The sequence below is a fragment of the Populus euphratica genome, unplaced genomic scaffold (genome assembly GCF_000495115.2).
Source record: "Populus euphratica unplaced genomic scaffold, PopEup_1.0 scaffold384.1, whole genome shotgun sequence".
Lineage (NCBI taxonomy): Eukaryota > Viridiplantae > Streptophyta > Magnoliopsida > Malpighiales > Salicaceae > Populus > Populus euphratica.
The window spans coordinates 170,653-188,172 of NW_011500212.1; the positions used below are offsets into that span (position 1 = coordinate 170,653).

A 17,520-nucleotide genomic window follows, 5' to 3' on the forward strand; every position below is an offset into this window, starting at 1 on the left:
TCATTTTGCTTTCTATTTTTATTTCTTCATGTTTTGTATTTTGGTTTTTTGAAGAATAATGTTAACATCAATTAGATTTAAAAAGAAAAGGTAATCAAGAATTATGAAATAGACATGAATGCATCAATAACTTTAAAAGAAAAAAAAACAAGTTAATAAGAGAAAAATAGTTGAAAATTACAAAATGAACATGTGTATAGCTCATTAAAAAAAAAAATCAATGCATCAAAAACTCTTTTTTTTTGGATTTTTGGGAAATTTTGAAAAGAAAAAATTAGATTATAACAGATGAATGGATCTTTAAAACCTCTATCATAACCATGCTGATGAGTAGAAGATTCAAAGAAGTTTTCAACTATTTTACCTATTATAAGAAGGTTTGCGATATCATGTCCATTAATCACAATGCAATCAACTTTGAACCTAAAGGAAGCAACATTCTATTAGAGAAAAAGGAACGAATATTGAGAGTAAGAAAAAATAAATGAGTTTGTTAATAATATTGCAATGAAGCAAAATCTGATAAAATCTATCTATCAAATTTCCTTGAAGCAGATAGTACAAAGAAAACAAAACAATGCTAGGATCTTCTCGTTTAAATGATTACAAAGCCGTGAGAGTTAAACATGAGTTGCATAAAAACCTTTTTTTATAATTAGAAATAGAACAATAACAAATATGAGCAATTTTTTTTTTTTTTTGAGAAATTAGATGTTCAAATTTTACAGAACATTAATGGAACGTAAGAGAGGGAAGTAAAAGGTATGCAACATTATCTTACTAATGAGAACTATAAGTTATGGAGCATGGTATAAAAGATAGAAGCGGCTTCTTGAAGGTCGGTTGGCAATTGTTTTAGCTTGTTAATTAGTTTGATAATTAATGATGTTCCAAAAAATTCCAAATATAGCTTAGAAATAAGATTTATATGTTAGATAATCAATTAATCTTTAATCTCATGGTTAAAGCATTAAGCAACCTATAATAAAGGTCGGCAGATAAGTAGCCTTGTAGCGAAGTTAAATGGAAAGGCAATCTTAAAAGTAGTAGACGGAAAAAAATATCAAAAGGAAAGCAAAGAGAGCGAGGCCAAATGCTTCTAGTAGAATTGGCAGCACAGCTTCTTCGAGCTTGGTGAAATCAAGCTAAGAAAAAGAACCGCGTGGGGCAGAACCGAGTCAAAGAAAGGGAAAAATGAGTTGGGAGTACAAATTGGGCACTCTGGAAATACAAGAGGCAATCTCGCACCAGGTTTTTATCGCAGGTACAAGAGAGTGTGTATAGAAAAGCAACAATATATAACACAACAGTGCCACAGCTAAGTAAAAAGTAAACCTAAAATATCAAACCAACAATCATAAACAGAGATTTTCAATGCAAAAGGAAGCTAGAATCAACAGAAGCTAACAAAAACAACTGAAAAGAGAGAAGCAAGAATCATAAATAATGGAGGTAAAAAGATAAAAAAATGAGGAGCAAAAGGCAGAACAAACGCAAAACAAATCAACAAAAAGCTATGCCAGATGAAACAGATGATTCTTCTCCCCAGTGAGTAAAAAGATGAAAATAGGGAAGAAATTGAATTGTTAGAGGCAAATTGTACTTAGCGAAGAAACAAATCGCAATAGCGTGTAGAATGCAACATGCCTACAACCAAAAAAATGAATCCCAGATAAAAAAACAAGTTTGGGGACCAAACGTAAACAAACAACATGTATCAAGCAGATGGGAAACTAAAAAAGACAAAATATAAAATAAAGAGCAAGAAACCTCGATCATCAAAGTTAACAGAGGAAAATGAAAAATAAATAAATAAATAACGCCCTCCATAGCAGGTGAAAGCAGCGACTTGGAGCATGCCATCAAGACATCAAATCCCAATAAGAAAGCAACAAAAGCCGAGCAAGTTAACAACAACTGAAATGTAAGATGCATGCTTAAAAAAAAAAGACAAACAAGCTTAAAAATGAGTAATCAAAGGGGAAAAAAAAAAGGCCTATAGAACAATAAAAAAACCTCTTCACAATGAGAAAACTAAGTGTTTTTCCCCTAAAAAAGGATGGGCAAAGAACCGAGCAACCAAGATAAAAACCAGGTATAAAAATGCATCCTTGAAAGAGAAGGATACAGTGACAAAAGGTAAGGAATTACTGACAAACCAAAAAATCACAGTAGCTAGTGTTTAACGCAGCAGACCTACACAAAAAAAAAATGCAGGAAAAAGGAAATCGAGAAAAAAGAAAGGGTGAATTGCAAGATTGAATGCAGACCAAGCAACACGTATCAAGGAAAAAAAACATATTAAATGACATGGGAAAAGGAAGAAAAGGGGTAAGTCTCCCGTAGAGAAGTTTTAAAAAAAATACTCTTAAAGCAAACAAAAGCAGATATCCATTCCAGACCTAGAGTAAACAATCTAAACCTCTAAAAACAAAAACAGATAGCAACACAGCAGAGTTGACCAATGCAACTGAAAAGCTTGGAGCAAGCTTCATGAATAACAGAGATGGATAGAATAAGAAATGAGGAACAAACAAATCACCCAAAAAAAAAAAACCCTCAATTAATAATGAGACGACTAAGCGCTTCCCACTTAAAACATAATGAACAAAGGATCAAGTGCCCAAGCTAGTAATCGTCCAGTAAAGATGCATCAATGAAAGAGAAGGCAACAATGATGAAAGTAGAGAAATAAAACTGGTGCAGGCAACTTTACCTAGGAAGCTAAAAAATCTTTAGCATAGAATGCATTAAGCCCAAGCCTCCAAAAATGCAGAGTAAAGGCAACCCGAAAGAAAAGAACAAGGAAGAAGAGAATAAATGGAGGCATAAGAAGAGAATAAATGGAGGCACCTCACACTAAGATGTTTAAGCAAGATTCATCGCAATCATAGAAATTGAAAAAAACAATAGCCAAAGTGGCAGATAATAAATGGAAAAGAACACATGTCAAAAACAAAAAAGTGAGCTTTGGGAGAAGCAACAATCAAAAACTGAATTAAAAAGGCAGGAACAAGGAGAAGAAATGGTTCGACCGCTGGACCGGTCCAAGTTTTAGAACAATGCCCTACACTACTCATCAGAATTTCATTACTCGTCAGAATTTGAATGCTCAAGCTATACAGAGTCACTAGGGATAAACTGAGAAATCATGATTTTATAACCTTACAAATTATTTTTAAGAAAAAAACATATAAATAGTCATTTAATCCTTCTAAACATAAAATCTAAGCTCAGAAGCCACTTATAAACAACCAATCAATGCAGAATCCAAATGTAAACATTTTAGATTTACAAATTCAGAACAGCATATCGGACTATTCTAAAAAATAGTTTGATTTTGGTATCTATAAATTCATCACAATTTTCATTTAATAGTTGCTTGTATTAAATTCAAAGCACTATCTCTCTTCTCTTCTTCTTTTCTATTTATTTTCCTCATTTTCTATGATTTTTAGTTTTACACTTAATTTTTTTTGTTTAATCAAATTCAATGGTCAAAAATAATCTTACACAAAATCAACAAAGATGGATAATGTGAAGGCCATGACTTGAAAAAAAATGAATCAGAGATTCTTATACTCCTTACACTACCTCAGTAAATCAAAGATTCCTCTGCAATACAAATTCTTCAATAGCTGGATTTAAAAGGGAGAAAATTCAAAAATTCACAGATCTTGCTGAAAGATCTTTAACACAAATTGATATTCATTATCCGCTGTCATTCCATATAGTTAAAATATAAAATAACCATGAAAAACTTACATGCTATAAAATAAACATGAAAAACTTACATGCCATAATCACTTTAAATATGTAAGTGAGAGATCTTAGCGTTGCATTATCAAAGAACCAGGACTGTAGAGTTGGCACGTTTACAATCACAAGCACATACACTTCTAGACCCTTTCACCACACGCTGTGATCTCCGTGTGTGAAGCCTGATGTTCACCACTTTACCAGCCATCTGTTTGCATACGAAATGAAAATGAAACATGTCCTCAAACTTCAACTAAAGACACTATCATTTCCAAACAATTTTTACAGGCATTATGCTCTTGTAATAACGGACAGTAATTTTAAAAACTTGAGGGGACAACTATCTAAAACGACAGCAGAATTGCTTGAGGACACAAAAATGGTGAATCTCTCCTGCATCTTGTCAAAATAAAGCAATAATTATGATCTTTTATTTCTTTTGGTCTTTTGAACAAATAGAAAAAGGTCACGATTGCAACAAAAGGAGATCTTTATGTAAGAGTACATTTGTTATTTGAGCAGACACGGATTTACTCACAACATTTTGAAAAATGGCTACAATTAGCTAAATAATTACTGCTGTAGGAATACCCACAAACTGCTAGATTTTTCTATTCATTTTTTTTTTTTTTGGGAGAAAACTGGTTTTCTCAAAAATGTGGATAGTTTGCCAAAAACCCTGCTGAACAGAAGAGCACAGGTCAAATAAGCATATAAAGCAACAAGTTACTGAAATAAATAATGCTATCAGAAAAAAGAAGAATAGCATAAATTTTTGTAACAATCAATATTGAAAGCATGTCTGCCATAATTATTAGCAATCCACACAAATATATATATATATATATGAAAGCAGCAAGACTTTTCAGTGGGAGAGAGTAACAAACCATTCTCCAAACCAAATCTTCAGGTCCTAGGGGTAGAGCTGGACTGGAATAAATAAAGTGCCTTGAATACTGAAAGAAATGGAAGTATAAGATACAGTTGCACCAGATACATTACGAAAATATAAAGATTAATAAAATAAAACTCAATACAAAGAGAACTAATAAACAAAGAGATGAGTAACTAAACAAATGTAGAAAACAAAGAAAAGTTTTCGCTGAGGTATGAATGACTTGAATACAGGCAAAAAAGATTACACGGCCCAAAGAAAGAATAATCCGCATTTAGTTGCCTCCACTTGTATAAGGGCAAATAAATGCTTAAATATCATCTTTCCCTACAATTTAATCTTTGAAACGTGAGTAGGAATAATAAGGCCAAGTTTGTTTTATGAAAATCATTTTCCAAACTTTCTCATATTTGTTACCATTAGAAAAGTTAAGTTGATCAATGAAAAACACTTTCTAGTCAAAAAAAAATTTAGCTTAATTTTCAAAAAAGTGCTTGCCTTTTATTTTAAACAGAATACACTTTCCAAAAGTTGAAAATAAAAATAAAGTGAAATGACTAAATTATCATTAAAAGCAAAATTTGTTAAACAAGTGTTCATGAGCTTTTTCATTATTTCATCCTTTTTTTATTGTAATTATCAAGTAGACTCGAGGGCAATTTGGTATTTTGATATATATAAAATATTATTTAAGAAAAAAATGGTTGGCTCATGCCATGCCCGCACCAATGTATAGGAGGCACCCGTGCTTTTTGGAAAATGCATGCAATGCCTCTCATCAACCATACAATGCCTCTCATCAACCATACACTGGCTTCCGGAGCAGCGTTTAAAGAATCTCACCGAGTTCTTCCTAATGGGGCAGCACCTCAATTAAGCCTCTGATGCTTTTTTTAATTTCCTTCCTCTTTTCTCTCGTCTCCTCAAAAAAATAATAAAATATCATGTTATTTATTGATCATATCAAATTGGATCATTAACCTTTTTATTGCTATATATTTTGTTCTGAATTTTTTTATATATTTATTTTTCAATTTCATCCTTTAGAAAGCCACTGAGCTTTTGGTGTCATCTCCGCTAGCTCAAGAAAGAACCACCAAAGTTGATTATTTACAACAAAACTCCAAAAATATCCTTTAAAAGAAAGGCAGATACCTAAAAGATTCTATCATAGGTTTCCCCTATTATCATGCTAATTTGTCTTGTCTTTGGTTTTATTTCATTTGGAAAGTAAGGGGAATTTTGAAATTAAATTATACGAAAACTCGAAGCCAATTCATGGGCATTCCTATTTAGAATAAAGGAGGACAAGAGAGCATACTCCTTACAATGAAAGGAAAAAAAAAAGCAGCCCAAAAATGATAAATAGACTACTACCATGGTAAGAGCTCATTGGAATTCATGCCTACAAAGAAGTCAGCGTTTAATTTGGGCTCAGAAAGGAGAATCCCAGATTAGCTCCTTTTCTTTAATTAAATTAAAGCATCACTTTCGTGGTCATTTTACCATACCCTTCACTCCATAAGATTGAGGAAGGCCACCTTTTTCACTGACATGCACTATCCAGTTCAACCTCAATCTGCTTTCTCTTATGCTATAGCCAAGTCCCCATCTTTCAATCTTTTCTTCTCGTCAAAGGGTTAGTCTCGATATCCGAACACTTGTTTAATGCGCAAGCAAGGCGCGCATTATAGATGAAGGTAAATCTAGCTTTCTTCATTTTCACCTCACTAGTCTCCATGAGTTTTCTTAGCCAGGTTACAACTCAAGAGTTGGATCAAACATTCCCACAGAAAATATTAAATGCAATATGTAGGGCTTGTGCAAAATAAGATTCGTGAAACCTATGGCTGCTCTTTGATCAGGCTAGCAAGACTTTCAATGACTTTATCTTGGTAATTCTTAAAGGAATTTGATTGAATTTAACTTTTATATCAACTTATATATTCATTCTTTTGATTATTATTTATTTTTCTCATTTTTTTTTAATTGAATTTTTTTTATTTATTAGATTTGGTCCTCATTTTTTTATTGTTATTTAGTTTATTTGGAATAATTTATGAAATTGAATTTTTTTTCAACTTCATCCTCCTTCAACTTTTTTATGTCGGATTTGAACCTCATTTTTTTATTGTTATTTGTTTTATTTGCAATAATTTATGAATTACAATTTTTTTAAATTTCATTCTCCAACTTTTTCATTTGTCAGATTTCATACCCATCCTTTTAATAAACTTGAACAAAAAAATATTAATAACTTATTTTCCATGACACTACCACACATCATAAAATAATCCACTTTTCAAGAATCCACTTTCCATAAAAACTAATTTCCAAAAAAACAACTTTTCAGCATACAAGTAGGGCCTCAATCATTTTCCAGGGTCCAAATGGTTCCTAAGGGTTAAAATTGTCCAAAAATACATGTTCACCCAACCATTGTATCACATGCCACCAAAGCTATAATAGCACGGTAGATAATAAAGGGTTGGTTGGGAAGGTATTTTGTAGGTTTGGTTATTTCAATTGGCAAAAGAACTATAAAAATCAAGATATCATTCACTTGTGCAATCAAACAACAAAAAAAATAAAAGAAATCTGAAATTACGTAAACTTTAATAGAGCCACAAACCTTGGCAAGGTTTCTTTGCATTCCCCGAATTTGAGGAAGGCTAATGCCTTTCAAGAATTTTAAGAGCCAACCTGGTTGTACAGCATCACTGGAAGAAACAAATAAAGCTATCTGCATATGAAGGGAAAGGGTTGGAGGCCTCATCAATTACCCAATATATAGTTTTTTTGGGTGGGCTGTTTATTTTAAAGTCATAGTTTTGGGGTGAGCTGTTTATTTTAAAGTTAGCAACATAACACAAATCAGCTACAGCTTCTCATTTTCCAAATCAGCTTTATATATGTTTGTAAAAATCTAATCCATCAAAATTGCAAACACTAAGACAAAAAAACAGCATCTGTTATTTTCTTCTCATAGTCTTTATCTGAAATAAATTAGATATATAATAAAATTCACCAAAAGATTGCTTGTCCCCACAAAGAATGTGTTTTGCAAGATACAAGATAAAACTCTATCCTCGCAGAGATTTCCATGTAACATATGATTTTTGTAAGCTACCAGAATTAAGTGATTTGTCCTTCTTGATGCAGAATTAGAAAGAAATAAAATTAAAATCACATACTTTTCTGAATAATAATGGTTCCCATATGCTAAATTAACGACATCACTACTTTTGCCTTGAGTTGAAGTGATTTTTGAAGATTCTAGCATTCCTCCCTATCCAAACACACAAAATTACAACAAACGAAGGATAACTCTACAATATCTTAGCATCATTCCTTTTATTAAAAGAAAGGAAAAAATAAACAACCCAAAAGTTACAACTATGAAAAGAAAAAAAAAAACACAAAAGTTACAACTAAGGTTAACATATCCACCATTTATTCAGAAAACATCCATGATTCACCACCAAAGCAATTTGAACAGCGTAAAAATAGATAGCTTTAAGGCTCCCGCTTTATGACATCTAACATAAATATATCAAGGAGTAGAGCCTTCAAATGGCTCATAAATGACAAGAAGTCATTTATATTAATGTTATTCACCACCACTGTCAAAATAAATCCCTTAACATCAGAGGGTACCTAAACTTTCAAAATATGATAAATTAAAAGAAAATGATAGGTGTTTGGGATATAGACACAGGGAAGAAAAAGAAAGAAAGAAAAAACCCTGAACCCTTAAAAAAGCAACAATACTTTCCACAATATTGCCTTTCATCCATAAAGGCCGAATCTAGCTACAAAGGGATCTGTTTGAACAACAATCCAGGTGATAACTCTCATAAACAAAGGAAACCAAACAAATAAAATGTCCAGCATGGGTTGTAAGTAATTGATAGGGCTTCTATTTTATAGTTGTAGAACATGATTGTATCCATAAGTTTCCCATCAACTTAAATGCCCAAATAGATGTCTCAACTGAAATTTCCTATCAACTTAAACGCCTAGATAGACATGTCTCAACTGACATAGCAGGTAAAAATATCTCCACATAACAACTGCAATAGATTCTCAAGTATTATACCAAATTACTGACAACATACCTACACAATAAGTGGCCTTATCTGAGCTTATAGCTTACAAAAGATGCATAGAATAGAAGGAAATAATAATAGGAAGTCCAAAAACGAAGCATACCTTTCTGTAATCAAGTATTCCTTCAAAAGGTAACTCTAATTCATCACTAACTACAACTGGTATGCACCCACTAACAATGGCATCGAATAATCTGGCAGATGACGGTGTATCACCAGCTGGACTTAAGCAAAAAATGGACCTATGACAAAGTAGAACTCAATAATTAATGAAAACTACACATAAAAGCTAGACTGATAAAGCGAGCCAAGGAACTAATGTATTTACTTGCGCATGCCAATTTGAGCTGCAGCCTTCCCTCCCTCTCCAGCTGTCCCCTCCTCTATAAACACACCCTCGGCACCACTTAGTTCTGCTACAAGTTTTGCACGTATCTTCCCACCCTAGACAAACAATGCAATTGACCAAGGAAATACACTTTAAACATAGACATAGGCAAACAAAAAAGACAACCAAGAGTAGCATATGAAAGATGACAATCAAATTCCAATCAATAAAAAACAGACAACCTCATTCCAGAAACCAAAGGATAACATGAACAGAATTATGCATCATATAGTCAAGCAAGCTGGCAAACCCTTTGCAGAATTCATTTATTTCCAGAGTTGAAAATCAAGATTGTGGGAGAGAAAAAAAATCATACCAAGAGCATATGAAAGATGACATTCAAATTCCAATCAATAAAAAATAGACAACCTCATTCCAGAAACCAAAAGATAACATGAACAGAATTGTGCATCATTTAGTCAAGCAAGCTGGCAAACCCTTTACAGAATTCATTTATTTCCAGAGATGAAAATCAAGATTGTGGGAGAGAAAAAAAATCATACCAAGAGCACTGCACTCTGTTTCCAAAGTTTTGTTCAAAATTTCATCAATGTTATTTCCTGCTAGGAACTTTTTAAAACTATATTAAAAGAAATTTAAAAAAAAAAAATAAGGGAGGAAAATGGCTTTTTGAGTTGAAAGATCTTCATGTATAGGAAAATCTTAAGTTCTATGATATTATTTATTTATTTATTTATTTATATGAGGAAAACCAGGACTATTACATGTCTATATATAAGCTCTAAGTATTGTTAAGTCCACCTATTTGAAATTGGAGTGTGAAATAAGAAGACAAAAATTTGAGTACTTCAGAAAAAAGAAGCACCAAAAAACAATATTACTAGCCAACAGAAAAAATGAACCATACACTGAAAAACCTGCACCCCTGCTACTTACTATTTCTACAAATATGGAAATTAAAGAAATAGTGAACACCTCACATTACAAAAACACTAATCTAGCAGCTAATAGATTCAATAAACATTGATACATTAATTTCGACCTGCAAAGATTCAAAATCAACCTTAAGGAACTCATCTGGCCTTAACCACCATTTAAATTTAACTAGTTGAACAAAAAACTTACTGCATTTCTTTTAAGCCTCCCACGAAAGTAAAGCAAGGTGCTTCTCTTTGATTCACTTTCTGATATGCATTTGGTGTCACACAAATTCACATTGGGGACATAAGGAAGAATGAGGTCTTTCTCCAGAGAAACTTGTCCTGGTTTGTACCTGCAGATTACTTGATCATTAGCGGTTATTATAACCAGTCAAATACTGAAATGCAGACAAGCTTTCTTAGTTAAGCCATATAGTCACCAATTCCCAGTGGAGTCCATATCTGGTAACAACCAAATTGCATTTTTGACATATCTGCGAACAGATTTGAAAGACCATGGATGATGAATAGGAAATATGTGGTTCCTTCCTTCCGATCGTTTCCATGCAGGCTGATCCGTCACCCACTTCAGAGCTTCCTATATCCACAGATAGCAGAGTTATACTTTTGAATGCAGAGGTAATGCTAATTAGTTTCATTCTTAACAAAAAGGGTTCTCCAAACAAGAACAGGCACATTTGCACATTTCATGGAACTTCAAGCCATAAACATGATTTCAAAAGTCCAATTCAGTGTCTTGTCATTCTTAATATTCAACTCAAACATTATACCATATCAAATGACATTATAATGTCAACAAATTCGAAGTCAGGTACCAATGACAGGAAAAACACAGCTCATAATACAGAAAGGTTTCATTATCAAATAGACAATATTTCTAATTGAACTTGCATATGACAGATTAAGTAATACTCTTAATTTACCTTTCAAGTCCTAAAGGACACCTTTATAATATAAGTACATATTCTCCAGGGTTAACTCAAAAAAAGGATTTTTTTTTCCTCCAGAGATACATTTTAAAACCCTAGGTTCTCTAGCTCACCCTTGCATGAAGAAAAGCAAGAAGCAGTGAGTTCAAACTATCATGCTACTCATTATCGTATCAATAATTCAATATTGCTCTAGATGTATCTAGCACGCCAACATTTGTTGGCAGAAACACAGTACAACATAACTACTAAGCTCATAAACATATAAATACAGTCCAGTTTGAAATAAAAGGCATTCAGAAATTACATGAAAACCAAACATTTTTCTCGTAATGAAAACTAGACACACGAATATCAAATGCACATGCATAATGAAAACAAGTAGTAGATATCATAAAACATTGCAACATCACTCACACCCTATAAAGCGCCTTGCATTGCTGTTTCTCCAATAAGAAAAAGCTTATAGTTGTGAAAAAAGGCACGTAAAACAGATCCGCATCCTCCTGCCTCTCAACTCTCACCACACTTTTCAACAACCTTTCCGATTCGGGCGCAATCAGATCCGCCCAAAGCCAGTAATCAACAGAATGCTGCACGCACGTCATAATCACAGATACTATAATTAATTCCACAAGAAAAGATAGAAAATTACTCTGATGATGATGATAATGCAATCATACCTGTTCGATTAATCGATGGACGGGGCTGCCATTAGAGGTGAGATTATCAGTGTCTCTATAAGTATTTCTAAACAGCCAAAGCAAATCGTAGGTGAATTTGGACGGCATCTCGTAAACGTAAACCCTAATTGGTAAATCCAACGGGTAGTAGGGTTCTCTGTAAAATCGATCGCGCTCTTTGGAAAACACTTGATTGTCGAATCTTGACACATCCTCTTCGCTAACTGTAGGAAATGGAGAGGAGGAGAAGGATCTCGGGTATTTGTGATTGAGGAAGTGCTCGAGGGAAGCGACGAAGGAGGTTTCGGGTTTGAGAGAGAGATTGGGGTTAATGTTAGGGTATGGAGAGGCTGATGGGTGACGGCTGGAGAGAGAGAAGAGCAAGAAGAGAAGAGAAAATGCGAAAAGACAGATTGTGAAGAGGAGGATTGGAGATCTGGATCTTGAAGATAATATATGGAGTTGTTTGTTCGCCATTTCTATTTTAGCTTTGTTGTTTTCAGTAGTTTTAGAAGAATAATCTGTGTGCTCTTATGTAACTGATTCGTCAAGTGTCAGCCGCACTCTTTCAAATTTGCCGTTTTCTCTCTTTCGTTCCTCACAAATCCTCGGCTCCAGGAAGGGAAGGTCTTTTCTTCTCTTGTACAGTGTTTTGTTCTTATTTCAATAAAAAAAAAAAAAGATTAAAAAAAAAAAACCGAAGATTTAATGGTGAAATATAAAAGAAAGTGATTATTTCTGTATTTTATTTATTTATAATGGTGAAAATATAATAAAATATGAAAAAATTATTTTATTTTTATTAATATACATTGTTGCAAAACTTATGTATTTAAAATATTAATTAGATATTTTTTTTACTTTAATTAAGTGATAAAATTAAAAATATTATAATAATTTTATTTATAAAACCAAGATTAACTTAAGAAATTGATTTTATCCGAGTTGGGTTGGTCTGAAATTAAAAAAAAAATAAAAAATTTGAACTTAACTAACTTCATTAAAAACTTATAACAACTCGAAATAAAATATAGGTCAAAACTTGTTAATTTTTATAAAACAAAGTTGTCAACATTAGGTTTCTTTGATTTTAAAAAAAAAAATAGGTTTGTTAGATAACTCTCTCAACCTATGACTTGAATCTTGTCTTAGATTAACTCCCGAGTTAGGTTTTAAAACTAAAATAATAATAATGTTAATCCTTGCATTGAGTCGGGTTAACTGACACGACTAAAAGATTGATGTCTTCTCTCAAGTGCAGGAGTGTCGAAGTAATAAATAACCCGGCAAGACCGGGGTCGAACCACAGGGAGGTTAATTGTACAAATTATAAACAACAATTATAAAACAACAATAACAACAACAACAATAGTAATAATAATAATAACAATAACAATAATAATAATAATAATAAAACATGTTAGTATCAAACATTAAAGTCCATATTAAGTTTACATTATACTTATTCTTACACCATTAGTGTAACCTTTTCACCTTGACATAATTAACTTAGCTAGACATAATGAAAGAAAGCAAAATAGATAAACAAAATAAGAACATAAAAGTTAACTAAGTAAAGGAAAGGAAATGAAAGGCATAAACTTAATATTAATGAAAACAAAGCATAAAAAATACAAAGAGAGAAAGGAAGAGCATGATCTTGATCTGGAAACCAAGATGCCTAAATGCATGGCAAATGCCTCCTTTTATAGGCCAAAATTGGGAACTATTGATTTGATGACTAATTGATAAGTGGGTGACCAACTTTTGACTTGGTGACAATCCTTATCTTCTCTTGTCTGCCCAAAACGTCATTGATAACGTCAAAATTGGAGCCAGTTGCAAACATGAAAGTTGTAGGCAATTGTCTCAGCTTTCTTGTGTAAAAAATTCAGCTCATTTGGACTTCTAGAACTCCAGATATGGCCAAAATACCGAACAGTGCTCGGGCTGGAAGACAGATTCGGGCTTCTTTGTTGTTGCTACAATTTGGACTTGATAATGGCCTTTTTAGATCTTGGGCTCCATATGAAAGTTGTAGGCCTATGTCTTACCTTTCCATCCATATAAATTTGACCTAAATCTGAGATATATAGCTCTAGATATGACCCAATTACCGAACAGTGTTCCGGTTTGGATTGCACCGACATCTCTTTTCTATGTTTGGCCATCTCTTTATCCTTTCAATTTCAGTTCTTAAATTCATAAATCAATCCTTTCATTTATCTAATAGGCCTGCATTTAAAATGAATATTTACCACAAATTAAAGGTATCTTAGGTTATTAGATATATTATTATAAAACATGTTTTAGTTAAGGAGTTATTGATACTTCAAGTGCAAAATGATGATATAAAACCATGATAAAAATGCACTTTTAAGTACTAATCATTAACCCAGGTTAATCATCTTGATCCGTGACTTGAGTCTTATTTTAGGTTGACTCTCGAATCAAGTTTTAATAATCACTTTTATTTTATGTTAACTTGGGCCAACTTAGATTTACCCTCTTGAAACCTAACTCGAGCTTTAAATTAACCCGAATCAACGGGCACCCCCTCTCGTAACTCAAGTTAATGGTCAACCCCACTTATGACACATGCATTGTCCTAGGTCAACCCTCGAATCAGGTTTGTAAACTATGATAATAACTATTTTTATTCTTAAACTGACTCGCATTAACCCAAATTGTTACCCAGGCTGTACCCCGAATCAACCCTTGAGTTGGGTTTAAAAAGTATAATAATAATTATTTTTATTTTTACATATCTTAATTGGATAATTTTAGAATTAAGAGTATTTTACAAAGATGTTTTGGGGATAAAAAAATAAATTTTGCCTCTGAAGACATATTTGTTTCGAAAGTATAAAGATTCACTCCAAAATTGTTTCATAGACATATTTATTTTTATAACTTTATCTCTTTAACCAAATACATTTTTTGTCTTCATTATCTATATCTTTTCTATCACAAGATAATAACTAAACGTTATATAAGTTTTGAACAATCTTCCAAAACAACAGTATTTACCGTACTTGAAAGTCTACTATTTTATAATGGATCACCATGCCCGATAAATGACCTAGTAACTCTTTATTTTCTTCTTTTTTTTGTTTTTTATCTTTAACCATTAATATTAACAAAAACTTTAACAACATGTTTAAACCCTTTAAATTGAATTTAATTCAAAAGTTTTAATTAAATATCATATTTGAAAAAAAAATTGCAGTTTATATATATATTCACCAAAATAAATAACTTGCATTTGAAAAATAACAAGTCATGGATTTGAAATATAGAAATAAATGAGTTGTTTGACTTGGTTGCAAGTTCCAATTTATTTTAATGAATTTTATAGATGCATTAGGCAAAATAACAAAATTTGTCCAAAAAAATAAAGATTATCAATTGATTATACTTGATATAACAAGTTATTAAAAAACAAATTTCTCTGGAGACATATCCTCTACATATATCATGTTTTTAAAGTATAAAAATTCATTTCAAAATTATTCAATAGACATATTATTTTTATATCTTTATCTCTTTAGCCAAATACACTTTTTGTTTTTATTATCTCTATCTTTTCTATCACAAGACAATAACTAAATGTTATATAAGTCTCGCACAATCTTTCAAAACAAAGTGTTTACCTTACTCGAAAATCTACTTGAATTTCATAATGGACCACCATGCCCGATAAATAACCAAGTAATTCCTTATTACCTTTTTCTTTTTTTCTTTTTTTCTTCAACCATTAGCATTAACAAAAAATCTAACAACATGTTTAAATCCTCTAAATTGAATTTAATTCAAAGGTTTTAATTAAATATCATATTTGAAATCTTTTTTAGTAGTTTAGTTTCATATATATATATGTTCACTAGAACAAATAACTTGCATTTGAAAAGTAACAAGTCATGGATTTGAAATATAGAAATAAATGGGTTGTTTGACTTGGTTGCAAGTTCCAATTTATTTTAATGAATTTATAGATGTATTAGATAAAATAACAAAATTTGTTAAAAAAAATAAAGATTATCAATTTACTATGCTTGATATGACAAGTTAATTTGGAAAAACCCCTTTAATAAGTGAAAATTAACTAAAAGCTGAATGATATTTAGAATAAAACTCAAAACCCTTTAATTGAAGTTAATTTGGGCTTTTAATACAAGCTTATATCAATTTTAATAAGTGCAAATTTAGTAGAAGGATCTGTCATCACTATCAAACACTTACAAAGATTGTTTTGTCTGGAATTATGATAAAATACATGGTATATATAGAAGTTTGGTTGAGCATCTACTACTAATCAATCCCATGTTTAACCCATACAAATAAACTTCATGAAAAATAGTTTTAGAGTGATTGATTGTGTGAAAGACAGAAATTAAGAATAAGAATATTATTTTCAAACTTTCTAATTTATTAGATTCTTAACATATTGTTATTTGTATTTTACAAAAATAATTCTTCGATAGTTATCTTTAGATAACTTTGTGATTATTTTCTTTTGATAAAAATTATCTAAACTTTATAAATAATTTACCCAAACAAACTAGATAATTATATAAATAATTTTGTTATATTCTATAAAATAAACTTTGTTGATTCTTTATCTAATTTAGGTAAACTAACAATCTAAACATATTCATCTTTAACAATGCAAATAATTCTTTGACATTTATAATTTATGCCAGTGGATGTCCCATAACAATTTTCACCATAGTAGCCTATAAGTGATGGTCCAAACCTCAATCCATGACAACCTTTTATTCTTCCTCATCACCTGACACGACCAAAAGATCGATATCTTTTCCCAGATACAGGATTGTCGAAGTAATAAATAACTCGGCAAAACTGGGATCAAACCATAGGGATGTTAATTGTATAAATTATAGATAATAATAATGTAACAACAACAACAACAATACTACTAGTAGTAGTAATAGTAGTAATAATAATGAAGAAGAAAAACAAGAAGAAGTTGATGAGAACTTTAAGATGAAAAATTAACGTAATGATTAAATAATAATAATAACAAATGTCAAGGTTAGAAGATCTACTAATGACACGTCAAACAAGTATAATATACTTTTATTATTCAATTAGAAACCACACACAAAGAAGGTTCTAATTATATTATAAATTATCAATATGATTACATTAGTTATCTTATTTGATTAATGTTAATACTTGTAAATCTCGTCAGACATTCATAATTATAACTTATGTTAACAACAAATCAAGTTCATTTCATAGCTTAGGTGACGGTTATACCATACAGTATGGGCTATGAAAGTGCCAAGTATTATTATACCAAGTGTTATACAACATAAATCTAGATTAATTATTTAACAAGAAAAGTATTAAAGAGTGCACAAGATAACAAATACAAAACATGTTAGTATCAAACATTAAAGTTCATGTTAAGTTTACATTATACTTATTTTTACACCATTAGTATAACCTTTTCACCTTAACATAATAAACTTACCTAAATATGATGAAAGAAAGAAAAATAAATAAACAAAATAAAAACATAAATAAGATAAAAGTTAACTAAGTAAAGAAAAGAAAATGAAAGGCATGAACAAGATATTAATGAAAGTAACATGACACGACTAAAAGATTAATGTTTTCTCCCAAGTGCAGGAGTGTCGAAGTAGTAAATAACCTAAAAATTGGGTTTGAACCACATGAAGGTTAGTTGTATAAATTATAGATGACAATAATACAATAACCACAATAATAACAACAACAATAGTAGTAGTAGTAGTAGTACTAATAATAATAATAAAGAAAAAGAAGAAGAAGATGAGAACTTTGAGATGGAATATTAATGTAACGAT

At 31.3% G+C, this 17,520-nt stretch overlaps 1 protein-coding gene across 4 annotated transcripts; it reads right to left on the minus strand.

Moving 5' to 3' along the window:
• Window positions 1-933: 933 nt before the first annotated feature.
• On the minus strand, window positions 934-12,333 carry LOC105112137 (Exostosin family protein). Of its 4 annotated transcripts, none has more exons than XM_011007728.1 (10): window positions 11,666-12,330; window positions 11,402-11,575; window positions 10,473-10,630; window positions 10,238-10,385; window positions 9,092-9,207; window positions 8,867-9,005; window positions 7,287-7,397; window positions 4,647-4,715; window positions 3,837-3,967; window positions 934-1,147 (listed from the first exon to the last, which is right to left on the minus strand). In XM_011007728.1, the coding sequence occupies exons 1-9, from the start codon at window positions 12,140-12,142 to the stop codon at window positions 3,845-3,847; spliced, it is 1,515 nt and encodes a 504-aa protein (XP_011006030.1). In that variant the 5' UTR covers window positions 12,143-12,330; the 3' UTR covers window positions 934-1,147; window positions 3,837-3,844. The 4 variants fall into 4 exon arrangements, with proteins under 4 accessions (XP_011006030.1, XP_011006032.1, XP_011006031.1 ...); XM_011007730.1 differs by having other exon boundaries at window positions 934-1,143; window positions 3,833-3,967; XM_011007729.1 differs by lacking the exon at window positions 934-1,147 and having other exon boundaries at window positions 3,534-3,967; window positions 11,666-12,329.
• Window positions 12,334-17,520: the final 5,187 nt, after the last annotated feature.